At 41.9% G+C, this 12,539-nt stretch overlaps 1 protein-coding gene across 2 annotated transcripts in view; it reads left to right on the top strand.

Moving 5' to 3' along the window:
• The window catches only part of TEAD4 (TEA domain transcription factor 4), a 56,321-nt gene extending 44,969 nt beyond the window's left edge, over positions 1 to 11,352 (top strand). For both annotated transcript variants that reach the window (XM_061360566.1, XM_061360574.1), the window contains exons 11-13: positions 7,546 to 7,686; positions 8,432 to 8,584; positions 11,115 to 11,352. In XM_061360566.1, coding sequence (XP_061216550.1) covers positions 7,546 to 7,686; positions 8,432 to 8,584; positions 11,115 to 11,228 — 408 coding nt within the window. In that variant the 3' untranslated portion in view covers positions 11,229 to 11,352. The remainder of the gene's footprint in view (positions 1 to 7,545; positions 7,687 to 8,431; positions 8,585 to 11,114) is intronic.
• Positions 11,353 to 12,539: the final 1,187 nt, after the last annotated feature.

Below are 12,539 nucleotides of genomic sequence, written 5' to 3'. Positions count from 1 at the left end.
AGAAGGGTAAATGTGGCCTATGCATAATGTTAGAGCAATGTAAGTTAAGCTTTTTAGAAGAGCTATACAAATAGGCTGCTGAATTTACAGCATGATTTTTAGGATAAAAGTATTATCCAAAAAGAAATTAACAGTAAACCTTAAACTCTGTAAGTATAGTTAAATACCTGAACGGGTGTTTCGGGACTTGAAGATAGGATTGAGCTTTCAAAGGTCCTAAATTGAAGTGGTGCTTGCAGGTAACAAAGACTTAAAAAATCAAGTAATTGAATAAACTGGATTTGTTTATATGTAGTTTTAGGTTTGAAGAACCTGAGGCAGGAGCCTGCCATTACTGCACTAAGCACTGAATATACCAGATGATCCCTTGTGCACCAGACACCTAATGCTAAACAACAGGGTTGGGTTTTCTTGACATCATTGATAGCACTTAGGATCTAGTGTGACTGAGAAAGAGATGTTTTTGTTTGTTCAATGATGCTTTAAATGATCTATACAATAGCTAAGAGTTAAAAGTTGATCAGTTTGAACCATAAGCAGTGTTTGCAATTCTCCCTTGATTTTGGCACTGGGAGTTTAGTACAATGAACTAACTCTTGAACTTGGATTGGCAGGTTGCTTATGACATCTGTGTGACATTTCTATGTGCTCCAAGTGCATTCTAGCACACAACAATGAATATGAGATGTTAGCCTCCCAACACATGGGCGGTATCAGCTCTGCTCTTTTCCAGCGTAATATTATCTCTACCACCTGTTACTTGGTTCTCCCCATGAACTCCTCCTATATGCATCGTTATTAATAGTGTAGGGAAGTGGTGTTTTCAGGGCTTTGCACATTAGTAGAATGTTGCACTTGCATCTTAAAGCTTTCAGAAGTCGTGAGACTCTAGGTAGAAGACAGAGGGAAAATGACAAACCAGGAATTCAGGGCAGGTAGTACTTCATCTGCAGAGGGGTGGATCAGGGGAATTTGCAGGACCTTTCCTGCAACTGATGAATGTATGTACTGATTTCTTCTCCTTGGCGATAGGCAATCTGAACCACTTAAATCACCATTTTCTTTCCAGTAAATAAATTATACTTTTGTGGAAGGGGCTGAAGGGGTGGGGATGGGGACTGCTGCCCTATGCTTGGGTTCTTCTGTCTCAAGCAAATCCAGTCAAAACAGCAGCAGTGCAAATTCCCTTTGGCATCCTGCCTTCAATCCTGACCTGGCAGAAACTGCTTGGAGAGCAAGGAGATTTAATTTGGTCTCCATGTCCATTCCTTCTGAGGCAGCTAGCAACAGAGATTTTATACTTCTGCACATTTTTACTGAGAATGGATCTGACAGCCCATTAATTTCACCTGCAGCCACCAGCACAACCTCCCACCAGTTGCTACCTTATGGAAGCAAACTCTTGTCAATGGCTTTTCTTTCACCAAATTTATTGCCCACAGTGTTAAACAGTATAGAGATTGCGGTCAGCAAAAAGCAGACTGAAAGACTGAACTGCTGTGGGAATTTGTCTGCTGAGTGTCAAAACAGCACAATCCTGGGAGGGGGAGCTAGCTAAGTTGCAGCTACCCATAGTGTTGGCAAGGCTTTCTGCTATCTTTGGCTAGCTTAGAAACTTTCCCTTTCCCCCTTTCTTGAAGGCTGAAGCTGAAGAGCCACAAGTTTTTGACTGTTTTGAAATAATTGTTCAGCATATGCTTTTCAGTTAACCATGTAGGACCCGTGTGCAAGATACCAGCAAGCTGTGGTTTCTTATGGCACTTAATGCCATTTGGACTCTTGACCAATCACTGCTTTTCAAAGCCTCAGATAAGCTGAAGACTGATTCTTGAAGGTCACATGTCCCTCTGTGAAGAGTTTCAGAGAAATTTTGATTCACAGACTCATCAGAATAAAAACTCATTCCCACCAAAGTTCAAACAAAACTGGCTTAATATATGGTTAGGACAGTGCACAATGACAACTTTTGTGTGTTTCTTTGTTGGGGTTGAGAAGTGGAGTGATAACACTTGAGCTCAGCAGAGCTGGTTTCAGCAAAGCTGTTAAAAGAGATTCACATAACCAATATGATTTAAAAAACACCCCAAAGAGTAGTACTAGCTTCCTGAGGGTTACTTACCCTTCCCTGAACAAATCCCTTCTCTTCTGTCTAGAAATCTTGTCTTGTATTTAAAAATTCTGCTTACTTCCTTGGAAAGCAGGAATTCTCAGCTGTTTCACCCAAAACAAGCAGACCAGCTCTCTTGCATGCAATATGTAGCTCTCCCAGACATGCTAGATCACAGATACCCGAGTGATTGTAGTTTCAGCATGTCTGGAAGCCGTCAGGCAAGGTATAGACAAGTATGTAATCTGTGCTGAGCTTGCACAATAAGTTAAATGCATCCCAGGCATATCAGATTGCTCTTATGCTAGAGTGTGCTCAGGTTTTCACATCTAGAACTTCTTGAGCAGAAAGCAAGACCCCGATTGTCAGATAAAATAGTATGGTCCAGTTGGTGGCTCATAACTCAGATTTATCTTGTAATATGCCTCATCTGTTTGATCTTATACCTTTCCCTCGGAGAGACGGAGAGCAGCTGTTTTTGAATGCTGGATACCACCCAACCAGCTGAATGCTGCTGCTGCTGCCCCTGCTGCAGTCCCGTCCTGTTGCTAGGAGTGACTAGTAGGAGCCTGGGGGGCGAAGTGACTCAGTTACATTGACTATGGACTTTCCTAAATCCTGACTATGTCTCCTTTGGCAGTCTAGGCTGGGGTAAGGAACATATTAAAGAGTTATCTCACTTGTTATTGAACATACCAATGTATTTGCCAGTGGTGAGCTGAGGCGCCTAAGTTCTAGTCTCCAAATCAGAATGACATTCAGTTATGTATTCAACAGGTTCATGCATTCCCAGACTATAAAATTAAGATTAGTCTTCCTGCTTGAAGTGCTGGGAAGATGAATTTCCTTTAAGTCATAGTCACTATTATTCTCTCACATCTTTGAGGGATTCAGTGTAGTGGACAAAGTAAAGCAGACCTCTCTCTGCTCGCCTCAGGTGCTCACCCCAGGATTGCATGTGCTTTGACACAAGATTTTCTTTAAAGTAGGAAACTGTGAAAGTAAAGAAAGGAAGAGTCCTTTCCCCAAAGCAGCAATGTGGTTTCTAGTCTTGATGGCCTAGGTATTGCGAGGAGTGCCTAAGAATCCAGACAACGAAGCAGCAGCATTTTTAGATACTAGGTTAAAAGCAGTAACTCTTTTAACCATTACAGACCCCGTGATGTGCAGTATGATTTTGTCCCCCTGCAATTCTGGGAAGTTTAACTGCTTCCATTAGCAATTTACCTCAGTGTCCAGTCGACATTTACAAGGTAATTTGGCTATGGAGATAACAGTGTTCCTCCTAAATTTTCTCCTTTGTCTCCCTTCAAGGTAATAATCTTCATAGCAGGGAAATCTAATGGATTAGAGTTCTACTCCTAACTGGTGCTTTGGTTTTTAGGGAACTGTAATCTTAACTTTAGTAGTGACACCCTGAACATGCTTGACTGGTTCTGCAGTGAGAGCTTCTGCTGTGTGTATGCAGCAGTGGTCTGACCAAGCTTCTGTAGCCTTGATCTTTTGTTCTTTTTACTCAGTGACACAAGTTCTTTGTAAAAGTGGAATTGGGTCCATACTTTGTGTTTATCATCCCAAGGGAAATAGCTGAACAATATTATGAAGGACTCCTAGTTATTTCCTCTTTGGAGATGGGAAAGAATTAATCTTTATTCAGACAGTTGGAGTATGGGTCAAATAACAGTACATTTTATTGCGTTGACATGTAAATGAAAATTACAGTAACTCAGTAAAAACCTAAACCAGACTAGAGTAGCATTGCTACTCTCTATTACTTGTACATTTGTGGTACAAAATAGCTGCATTAACTACAGTGGGACTGCAAAGGACTTCAGCATGAAGTGAATGCTCCATCCCTGGTAGTGTTCAATGCCAGGCTGGACAGGGCCTTGGGCAACAAGGTCTAGTGTGAGGTGTGCCTGCCCATGGCAGGGGATTGGAACTGGATTATCTTAAGGTCCTTTCCAACCCAAACTATTCTGTAATTCTAGGACCAAAATAATTCACTTGGCAACCTGAATTACTATTAAGTCTGTAATGCCTGTGCCTTGTTGCTATTATTACCTCTGCTACCAAGTTAAAGCTAGCCTCGATTTGACCACATACGCTACTCCAGTGTAGACAAACTGCATTAGAGTCATTTAGGTGGTCATGAAAATGTAAAAGCTTCCAGTCCTCCTCCTGCTGTTGTTTCGAAGTCTTGTGCAAAAGTTATCACTACCTCAGTGGTGTAAATGTGAATGATGTAAAAGGATTTTTAAGGAAGCTTTAAATCCAAATAGTTTTACTGATATATTTTAACACCCAAATACACCCGAATCTGGTTTTAGCTCAGTGAGGAGACAGAAAACTATGAGGGCAAAAAGGGAGAAATTGTTAAGAGAAGTCAGGAACCAATTCAGCTAGATAAATTGTTTTGTGAAGCTACCCTCTGAAGAGAAGCAAACATGAGACTAAACTGCTTTATCTCCTGATAAATCAGAGGATGCTCTTGAATATATAATATGCAGGAGATGGCAAATTTAGGAAAACATAAAGGGACAAGTACACAGCTGGTGTAAACTGGTATGAATGTATTACACATGTAGAGCCAAGCACATATACAAGGGTTGAAGATCTGCCACTACTTCAGAGGGAAGGATTCTATTTAAAAAGGGGAGTCATACAGAAGAAAACAAGCCAGTCTGACAAATAGACTTTCTTTCATCTATAATCTCTGATGAAGATGATCCAACTTTTAAGGATTTTTTGTAGAAATTATACAAAACAACACAGTCATTTTGAAGAGTGATTCATGATGATGTATTTAAATACTGTGCTGTTATGATCTCCTTTGAGAGCAGTGTGAGCAGAGTGAAAGCCGTATGTCCATCTCGAATGCTGCTAGTGTTGATGCCTTCTGTCATCTTGCCCAGATTGAATCTTTGTCCTACTAAGATTATCTGAATGCCATAACTGCTAGTCTAGGGGATACCCCAGGAGATACATTGGCCATTGTACTTTATGAAAAACCTATCCCAAATCTGCCTTTCACTTCCTTCTGAGTTTGTACTTAAAAAAAATACAGTAATTGGATTTTATTGGTATTTACCTGTGGCATCACTTATGTAATGCAGATGGTAGTTTTTCTGTATATGGATATATGTGTGCACAATAGCACAATGTCAGAATGTCCCAGTGTTGTGCCAAGTGGAAAAGGAACTGATTTTTCTGAAATAAATGGGGACATGGTTTGTTTCCTTTACTACCTCCTTCACACACCTGAATTTGCAAGTTAACAGCCATGGGAACTGGATTGAATGGAAATACTATTACATGGCTGCTTCTCCTGCTAGCGCTTTTGGCATCACTGTTGTCTGATGTGAGCTGGTGAGTGTTGTGTTACGGAGACGGCCCAACCTAGCTGTCTAGGGGCAAAACTTTTAATTTGAAAGGAATTACAGCAAAGCATGGCTTCTAGTAGTTAACTGCTGTAGTTACTCAAACCCAGCATTGTCTAGAAGTAGTCCTGCCTTCTGCTTGCCCTGTTGTAACTTATCCTTCCAACACATGTTCTTTGTCTGAACACACCCAAGTGGTTCTGAATCAGGTCAGGGAACTGATGCTGAGGACTAGCTGAGCAATTCTTCGGGGAGTCGTCTTACACAGCTAGGGAAACATTTGTGTCAGTACAGGAGAGGAATGGGGAGGCACAAACTGCTCTGGGACAGTAAGACTGCTGCTCCCTCTTGATGTCAGGACCAGCTTGGTGTTACCAAACTATAAAACTATAACTTTGAGGTGCAAGCTAACCTGAGTACGTATTGCTATCAAAATAGGTAGTCTTTGCACCCTCAACTTTTGTGTGTGTTCTCACCTCTTCCAACACCTGCAGCTTAGTGGAGATTCAAGTGAGCTTTCCTTTTCTGACTGAAAAAATAACTCAAAAAACATGCCTCCCCCCCCGTTCTTCTGGTATCAGCTCTCTCATCTAGCTAACCAGAGAAGTCAGTTGTACAATTGCTAACAGTGGCACAAAGCAGCAGTAAGCATGTGTGGCTGCAGATGGGGAGAAGGCTGGACTGGCAACTTTCTAGATTGACTTAAGCATCTTGAGAAGTTGCTGCTTAGGAGAAATTGGCTAGCAGTGTTACCTTGTGGCAAAGAGGCAAGTTATTTTGTGTGGCAAAGGAAAGAGAGATTCATTATTGCGGTGGTCCAGTTCTAAGTATGGCATTTCTTGTCCTAAGTGTTGCTCTAGATCTTGAATAAAAACCCTTCACTGACACTGGCTAAGAAAACCATGCAACAGTAGCACCTAATATGGTCCTATTCACACTGTATCCACAGTAACAGGAATACACTTTCTTCAGTTTCCCGTTTCCCTCAGTTAAGCAGGAAGAATAAAACAGTCTGAAGTAGCCTGCGGGAACTGACCATTTTCCGCTTTTCTGCGGATGCAAGGTAGCGCTTGGGCTTGCGGAGAGCAGTGAAGCTCTAACGTCTTAGTTTTGAAAGCAAGGAAGCCGAGCTGGGCATTCCTCCACACCCGTTAAGAGCTTACGGGAACGCCTCCTCAAATAAGTGTGTTTTGAGTGACCCCTGCTGGAAACTTCAGACAACCAGGATTTTTAGCAGTACGGTCCCATCATGAGGCTTCAATTGGCCAGCCCTAGGCACCCGCATGTGAAAACTGGGCCTGCTAATGGAAATGGGTTTGTATTCAGGTGGAACTGGGCTGGGTCCATCAGCAACCGACATTCCTTATATTACATCCTGTCTTCTTATATTCTCCATATCATAGCTTCTGAGTCTAAGCGGTGTGTGTGCTCACACATTTCTCTTTTCTGTTCTGGCTCTTTCCCCTTACCTACATATCCAGGGTGGAGAAGCTTTACTTGAGTTACTGTACCTTTATTTTTCCTCCTTAGTGAAGCAACCCAGTCTAGCCCTCGGTTGCATTGCTCTATCTCTACAGTGCCTTCCTGTCTGCTCTCCACATGCTTTGTGAGTACCTCCATATACTGGTAAATATACTGGTAATTATCTTGATATACTGGTAACCAGTTATGGTTAATACCACCTAAGGCAAAGGACTGTCTTATGCTTTAATTGTTAAGAGGATATTCCACCAGGCTCCTCACAAGGTATATGCAAACCCCACCAACATTTTTCTGAAGTGGGAACTGGATTATAGTGCATACTCTTCAGATTCCCCTGCTTGCTTGATGCATGTTGGTCTGCTTAAGGAGCTTTGGACACTCCCAAAACTTCAAAATCCTGGCTATGCAAGGTAATGGTGAAAAAACCCACAACCATCTACTGATAACTGTCTATTTTTCTTGGTTGTTGTTGGATTTTTTGTTTCTTTGTTTTATTTTGTGTGTTTTTTGTTTTGGTTTGGTTTTTTATTTTGGTTTGGTTTTTTGTTTTGGTTTGTTTTTGTTTTGTTTTGGCAGGCTGATTTGAACACCAATATTGAAGATGAATCCAGATCTTTCTATGGCGTTTCCAGCCAGTATGAGAGCCGAGAAAACATGGTCATTACCTGTTCCACCAAAGTGTGTTCCTTTGGAAAGCAGGTGGTGGAGAAAGTGGAGGTAGGGAGCAAACACCTGGGTGCAAGGTTCTCTGGCTGTTGTTTTGTCGCTTCAAGTATTTGCGTCCTATGTATATCTCAAGGCAAAATATGTCCAATTCTTGTTGTCAGGAAGATCCATGCCATAGGTTATTATTTCTGAGACATGCAGGTGTAAGATTGCTCCAGCCTGCAGCATGGCTTTGTCTCAGGACATTGGTAGTGTTTGATGGTTTTTCCCTTAAATCTCAGTTTCTGAAAATATGTGAATATGTAAGCCTGAGCTATGGTGATTGTCTAGGGTTGTTTTGGAAGCAAAGAAAAGCTATAGGAAACCCTGACACTTGTTCTGTAATCCAGAAACGTGAAAACAAATCAGCAAGATCTCACTCTCATCAGTGTTTTTAAACAGGTCATTTATACACTATCATAATTAATTAATTGACTAATTATTTACAGACTATAGTCTTAAGGTTTTATGAAGCTTATCCTAGTCCTTGCACACTTGCAGCACTGTGTATCAGTGGAGCTGCATAATTATGCCTATATCTGGCACTGAGAGAAATTCTTTCTGATGTCATATTCAGCTGCTAAGAGAGCTGCTCTGACCTGCTTCCTGCTGCTCTCTTTCTCGAGGAGCCTTTAGATGCAGGAGGAGCAGCTATGTGCAGAACACCAGGTATTCTTATGTCAGCAGTCAGTGTAATTAATGCTACTTAATGTGACATCATTAGCCCCATGTGCACCTTTCATGTTTTGCATTGCAGACAGAGTATGCACGCTATGAAAATGGATACTATTCCTATCGCATTCACCGTTCCCCTCTCTGCGAATACATGATAAACTTCATTCATAAACTCAAGCACCTTCCCGAGAAGTATATGATGAACAGTGTGCTGGAGAACTTTACTATCTTACAGGTGGGACTTTCAACTGTTTTCGTTGGAGCTTGGAAACCTGTAAGCCCCATGCAGGAGTTCACTGTTGTGAGTCAAAGCAGATTTCCTTTTACAGCTCAGCATCTAATTGAATTTAGTATCGCTCATGTGTACTGCACTTCAAGACCTTTTATGGAGCTCTAGAGATAGTAACTCATGCAGAGAAGCAGCAGAAGAATTTGTGAGGCCCAAGTTAAGATGGAGATAAAAAGAAAGATAAAGGGAGAACTCATGAGGCAGAGAGATAAAGGAAAGAAAAAGATACAGAAGTCAGTGAAGGAAATGCTCATTCCATTATTGGACAAATGTTGGTCCTTTCTGTGCCCCGGTCCTTTTTGCAGGTAAAAAATAAGAAGAACACTTTTTTAAGTGCTCTTGTCTTCCCATGGCTATATAATTTTGCCATGGGAAGAGTTCTTAACTGGCCAGGTTGGAGTGGGGTGTGAGAAGGGGAAGTTGCTCCCTCAGGAACATCCTGATCCAGGAAAAAAACATGGAAACATGTAAAGGGCTATGTTGCAGGAAGCTCTGCAACCCGTCCATGAAGCCTCTGAAGCCTTTACTGCAGCCTCCAGATAGGGCAGTACTACAAGGCTATAGCAACTAGAGTTGCATTAGTGTCTGTGTTATAGCGGGAGCCTTTCCAGGCTCAGATGTTGCCCAAATTTGGGAAGAGGGCAAAGAGAGCTTAAAAGGTGGATTTTCCTTGGGCTGAGTTCTGTGCTTGCCTCTACAACATGCATCACAGATCTTCACTCAGAGGAGCTGTGGTTGGGTAAGTAGAAGATATGCTAGTGGCTGTATGAAAGAATGGAAATCAAGTGGTCTTCATTCCATTCTCTGGAAATCCTGTGGGACTTCAGGACACATTTCACTGCTCTGTCATTCAGCTACCACAGCTGTAAAGCACAAGGTTAATAATATCCCTCAGTCACTCCACACTTGCTGTAAATTCTATGAACAAAGTTGTTATATATTTATACTTCCTCTGGAGCTTTACATTTTGAGTAATCTCATGTCCTTCCGCTATCCCATGTCACAGAGAGGCATGTCTCATGCATGCTGGCACAGCCTTTAATATGGCCTTGCAGTCCTACTCCCTGAGCAGCAGGCTGAGCATCTTCTACCTCTAGTCTGTACTGAGTAGCTGAAAAATGGTCATGCTTAGGTAAGGCACACTGGTAGTCCTCAGCCCCCACTACCAACTTCTGAGACAAGTCTAGTTATATTTTTTTCTAGACCCTTTCATGATCTTAGATATTCCATATCTCACAAGCATGATCTTGCTTTGCACATTGCTCTGGATCTAGGTGTCCAAGATTTCAGAGCCCATTTTTCTTAAAAGGCTCTGGTGCTTTAACTTACCTGGATGTGTATAACTCACAATGGCCTGCAGAAGAAAGGAGAAGAGTTAGTTCAGCTGCAAAGTATGCTCATGAAGTAAGAAAAGAAAAAAGAATAGACCAAAACCAGGCTGCTAAAATTAATAAGCAAGTTTGATAATAACTATTTTTTTATTCCTGTTTTCACAAGAACGGTTGGACTTTGGTATAGTTCAAGCCTGCACCTGGTGTGTTTTTCTTCTGCAGTTGAGTTGGTGCTACTGTTGATAAAAATGTATCACCTCCAGCAGGAGAGGACTGCTTGAAGCTTTGTCTGTGACACAAACTCAGATGACAAGAATGTGCAAAGTTGTGCAATGGCAGGGCAAAGCTGAGCTTGGAGCTCTGGGTGCATTATTTCACTTGTCCCTGCTGTGTAGTATAGGCAGTGCATGCTTTTGAAACTTAGACAATACTGTTCCATCATCATGCCCCTGACACTGAGTCCCATTTCAGAGAAGCTAAGGCTCCTGAGGGACCATAGAAAAAGAAATGGAAAAAAAGGAGCTTCTGAAAGAATGCACAAACGTAGCAGCCAGCCATCCTTCTACTGACATCTACAGTGTATGGAATGGGAGGCATAATGGAGTCAAACCTATACATCTCCTGTACAATGAGTTATATTCTATAATGCTCATGATCTGTCCTTGTCTCACTGACAAGCAGGAGCAGATGGAGGCAAAGAACTGTTCATGGCTGTGATATATCAAAATATACGTGAGCAGAAATGTTTGTACCACAGGAGGTCGCTTCTCTATACCCAACAAACAAAGCAAAAAGATTTTCTGTGAAACACCTTCTGTCTGCTGAAATCTGCAACACTGGGGGTGTGGAGTAGGGAACCTAGTGGATCCACTTCCATTTATGTGGTCACTGCTTGGTCACAGCATTCTTTTCTCCACAGTGGACTCTGCTTATCTCCCTGTCTCTTCACTGCATTGTAGTCCTGATGCTGCAAAAGTGCTTTGCTTGAGTGTGTGGGCACACAGACTGGGTGTTGTGGTGGCTGAGCTGTGTATCATTCTTGTTCTTTGCCTATTACTGACCTTTTGCTCTACGTGAAATACGTTGGAATATGTAAGCAAAGAAACAGCAGTTGCCATTTCAGTTTCTTCTCCTTTTCTGTCTAGGTTGTCACAAACAGGGACACACAGGAGACCTTGCTGTGCATAGCATATGTTTTTGAGGTGTCAACTAGTGACCATGGTGCCCAGCATCACATCTACCGGCTGGTGAAGGACTAGAGACTCAGCCCTGAGTCATCCATGGGATGCATGTCTAAGAAAATAGCCTGTGCTTGAACAACCCCTGGCCCCTCATACCAAACTGAAAAATAAACTGCATATATTGTGTATTTTCAGAAAAGCACCTCTGAGCTGTTGTGTGATTGACAGGGTCAAGTAAATTTGTATCTGCAGGTTTGTGCAAATGGGAAAAAGACTTGGAATCAAACAGGCAAATAACGCTTAAGGATGTCACCACAAACAGTGTTCTCTGCAATGTATTTCCCACAGAGCACACATGAAAGAAGTGGCATGCACCTCAGTATACAGGTAGGACAATGGTAGCAGCTTCCACAATTTGATGACATATGAACAGGTTCAGGTTGAAAATGTTCATGCTACATCTGGTCTGAGAGTCTGCACATATATATATATCTATATATCTATATATAATATACACACACACACATATTCATTTGTAGGTCAATACAATGTCAAGAACAGACATGCTTGTCATACATGTATATTGATGTGTGTGGGCACATGCATGTGTATAGAGATTGCACATATAACACATATCTGCCTGTCTAGCAGTCCACCTTAGCAGGCATGCAGTCACAAGCTCCTTTAACCTTCCTCCTTTTAGGGGCTGGATACTATTTCCCTCTCTTCCATGCATGACAGTGAGAGACCGACTTTTCTTTTGCCTTCTAAATGAAGTTACGCTTAGAAAATTGGGTGTGTTAAATCATGTCGTCTTGCTCAGCAAATTTCCTCCATGTATCAGCTCTGCTAACTTGACTAAAATAATTCCTGCTGCTTTTGCTTGTTCTCCCTGTACAATTAGAGTGCTCAGGGAGCTAGACTCTGCTCTTTTCTTGTGCACCAGCAAGATAATTGTTTACTGAGATCACGTTCTTCCACCTGTTAGTTTCAGCCAGTGAGCATGCAAGTATTGCAAAATGTGCCATTTGGCCATCAAATTGCAGGAAAAGGATGAGAAAGAATAATGAAAAAAGGTTAGTGTGCCATGTTTCCAAGGCAATCAAACAGAGCCTCTCTGCTTTACTTGTAAGCTGAGGTTGTTTACTCAAGAGTCACTGAGAGGCAGTCTTGTTCCCCACAATGCTGCTGATGTTGGGGAAGATCTAGTCCTGTATGTTACTCTGAGGGAGAGGTGGGTTGCATGGTGGCAGGCACTGAACAGGCAATTTATTGGGTGGACAAACACAGTCTCATGGCACAGATTTGGCAAATGGTGTTACATCTCTTTCCATAATGCACCACACCACCTTAGGAAACATCTCTCACTTCAGATGTTTCCATCCTTGC

Source organism: Neopsephotus bourkii, unplaced genomic scaffold (assembly GCF_033783945.1).
Source record: "Neopsephotus bourkii isolate Nb327-2 ecotype Australia unplaced genomic scaffold, CSIRO-AGI_Nbou_v1 NB_107, whole genome shotgun sequence".
Classification (NCBI taxonomy): Eukaryota; Metazoa; Chordata; class Aves; order Psittaciformes; family Psittacidae; genus Neopsephotus; species Neopsephotus bourkii.
Note: the sequence above shows the minus strand (reverse complement) of the source record. Positions and strands in the feature narration are given on the sequence as shown.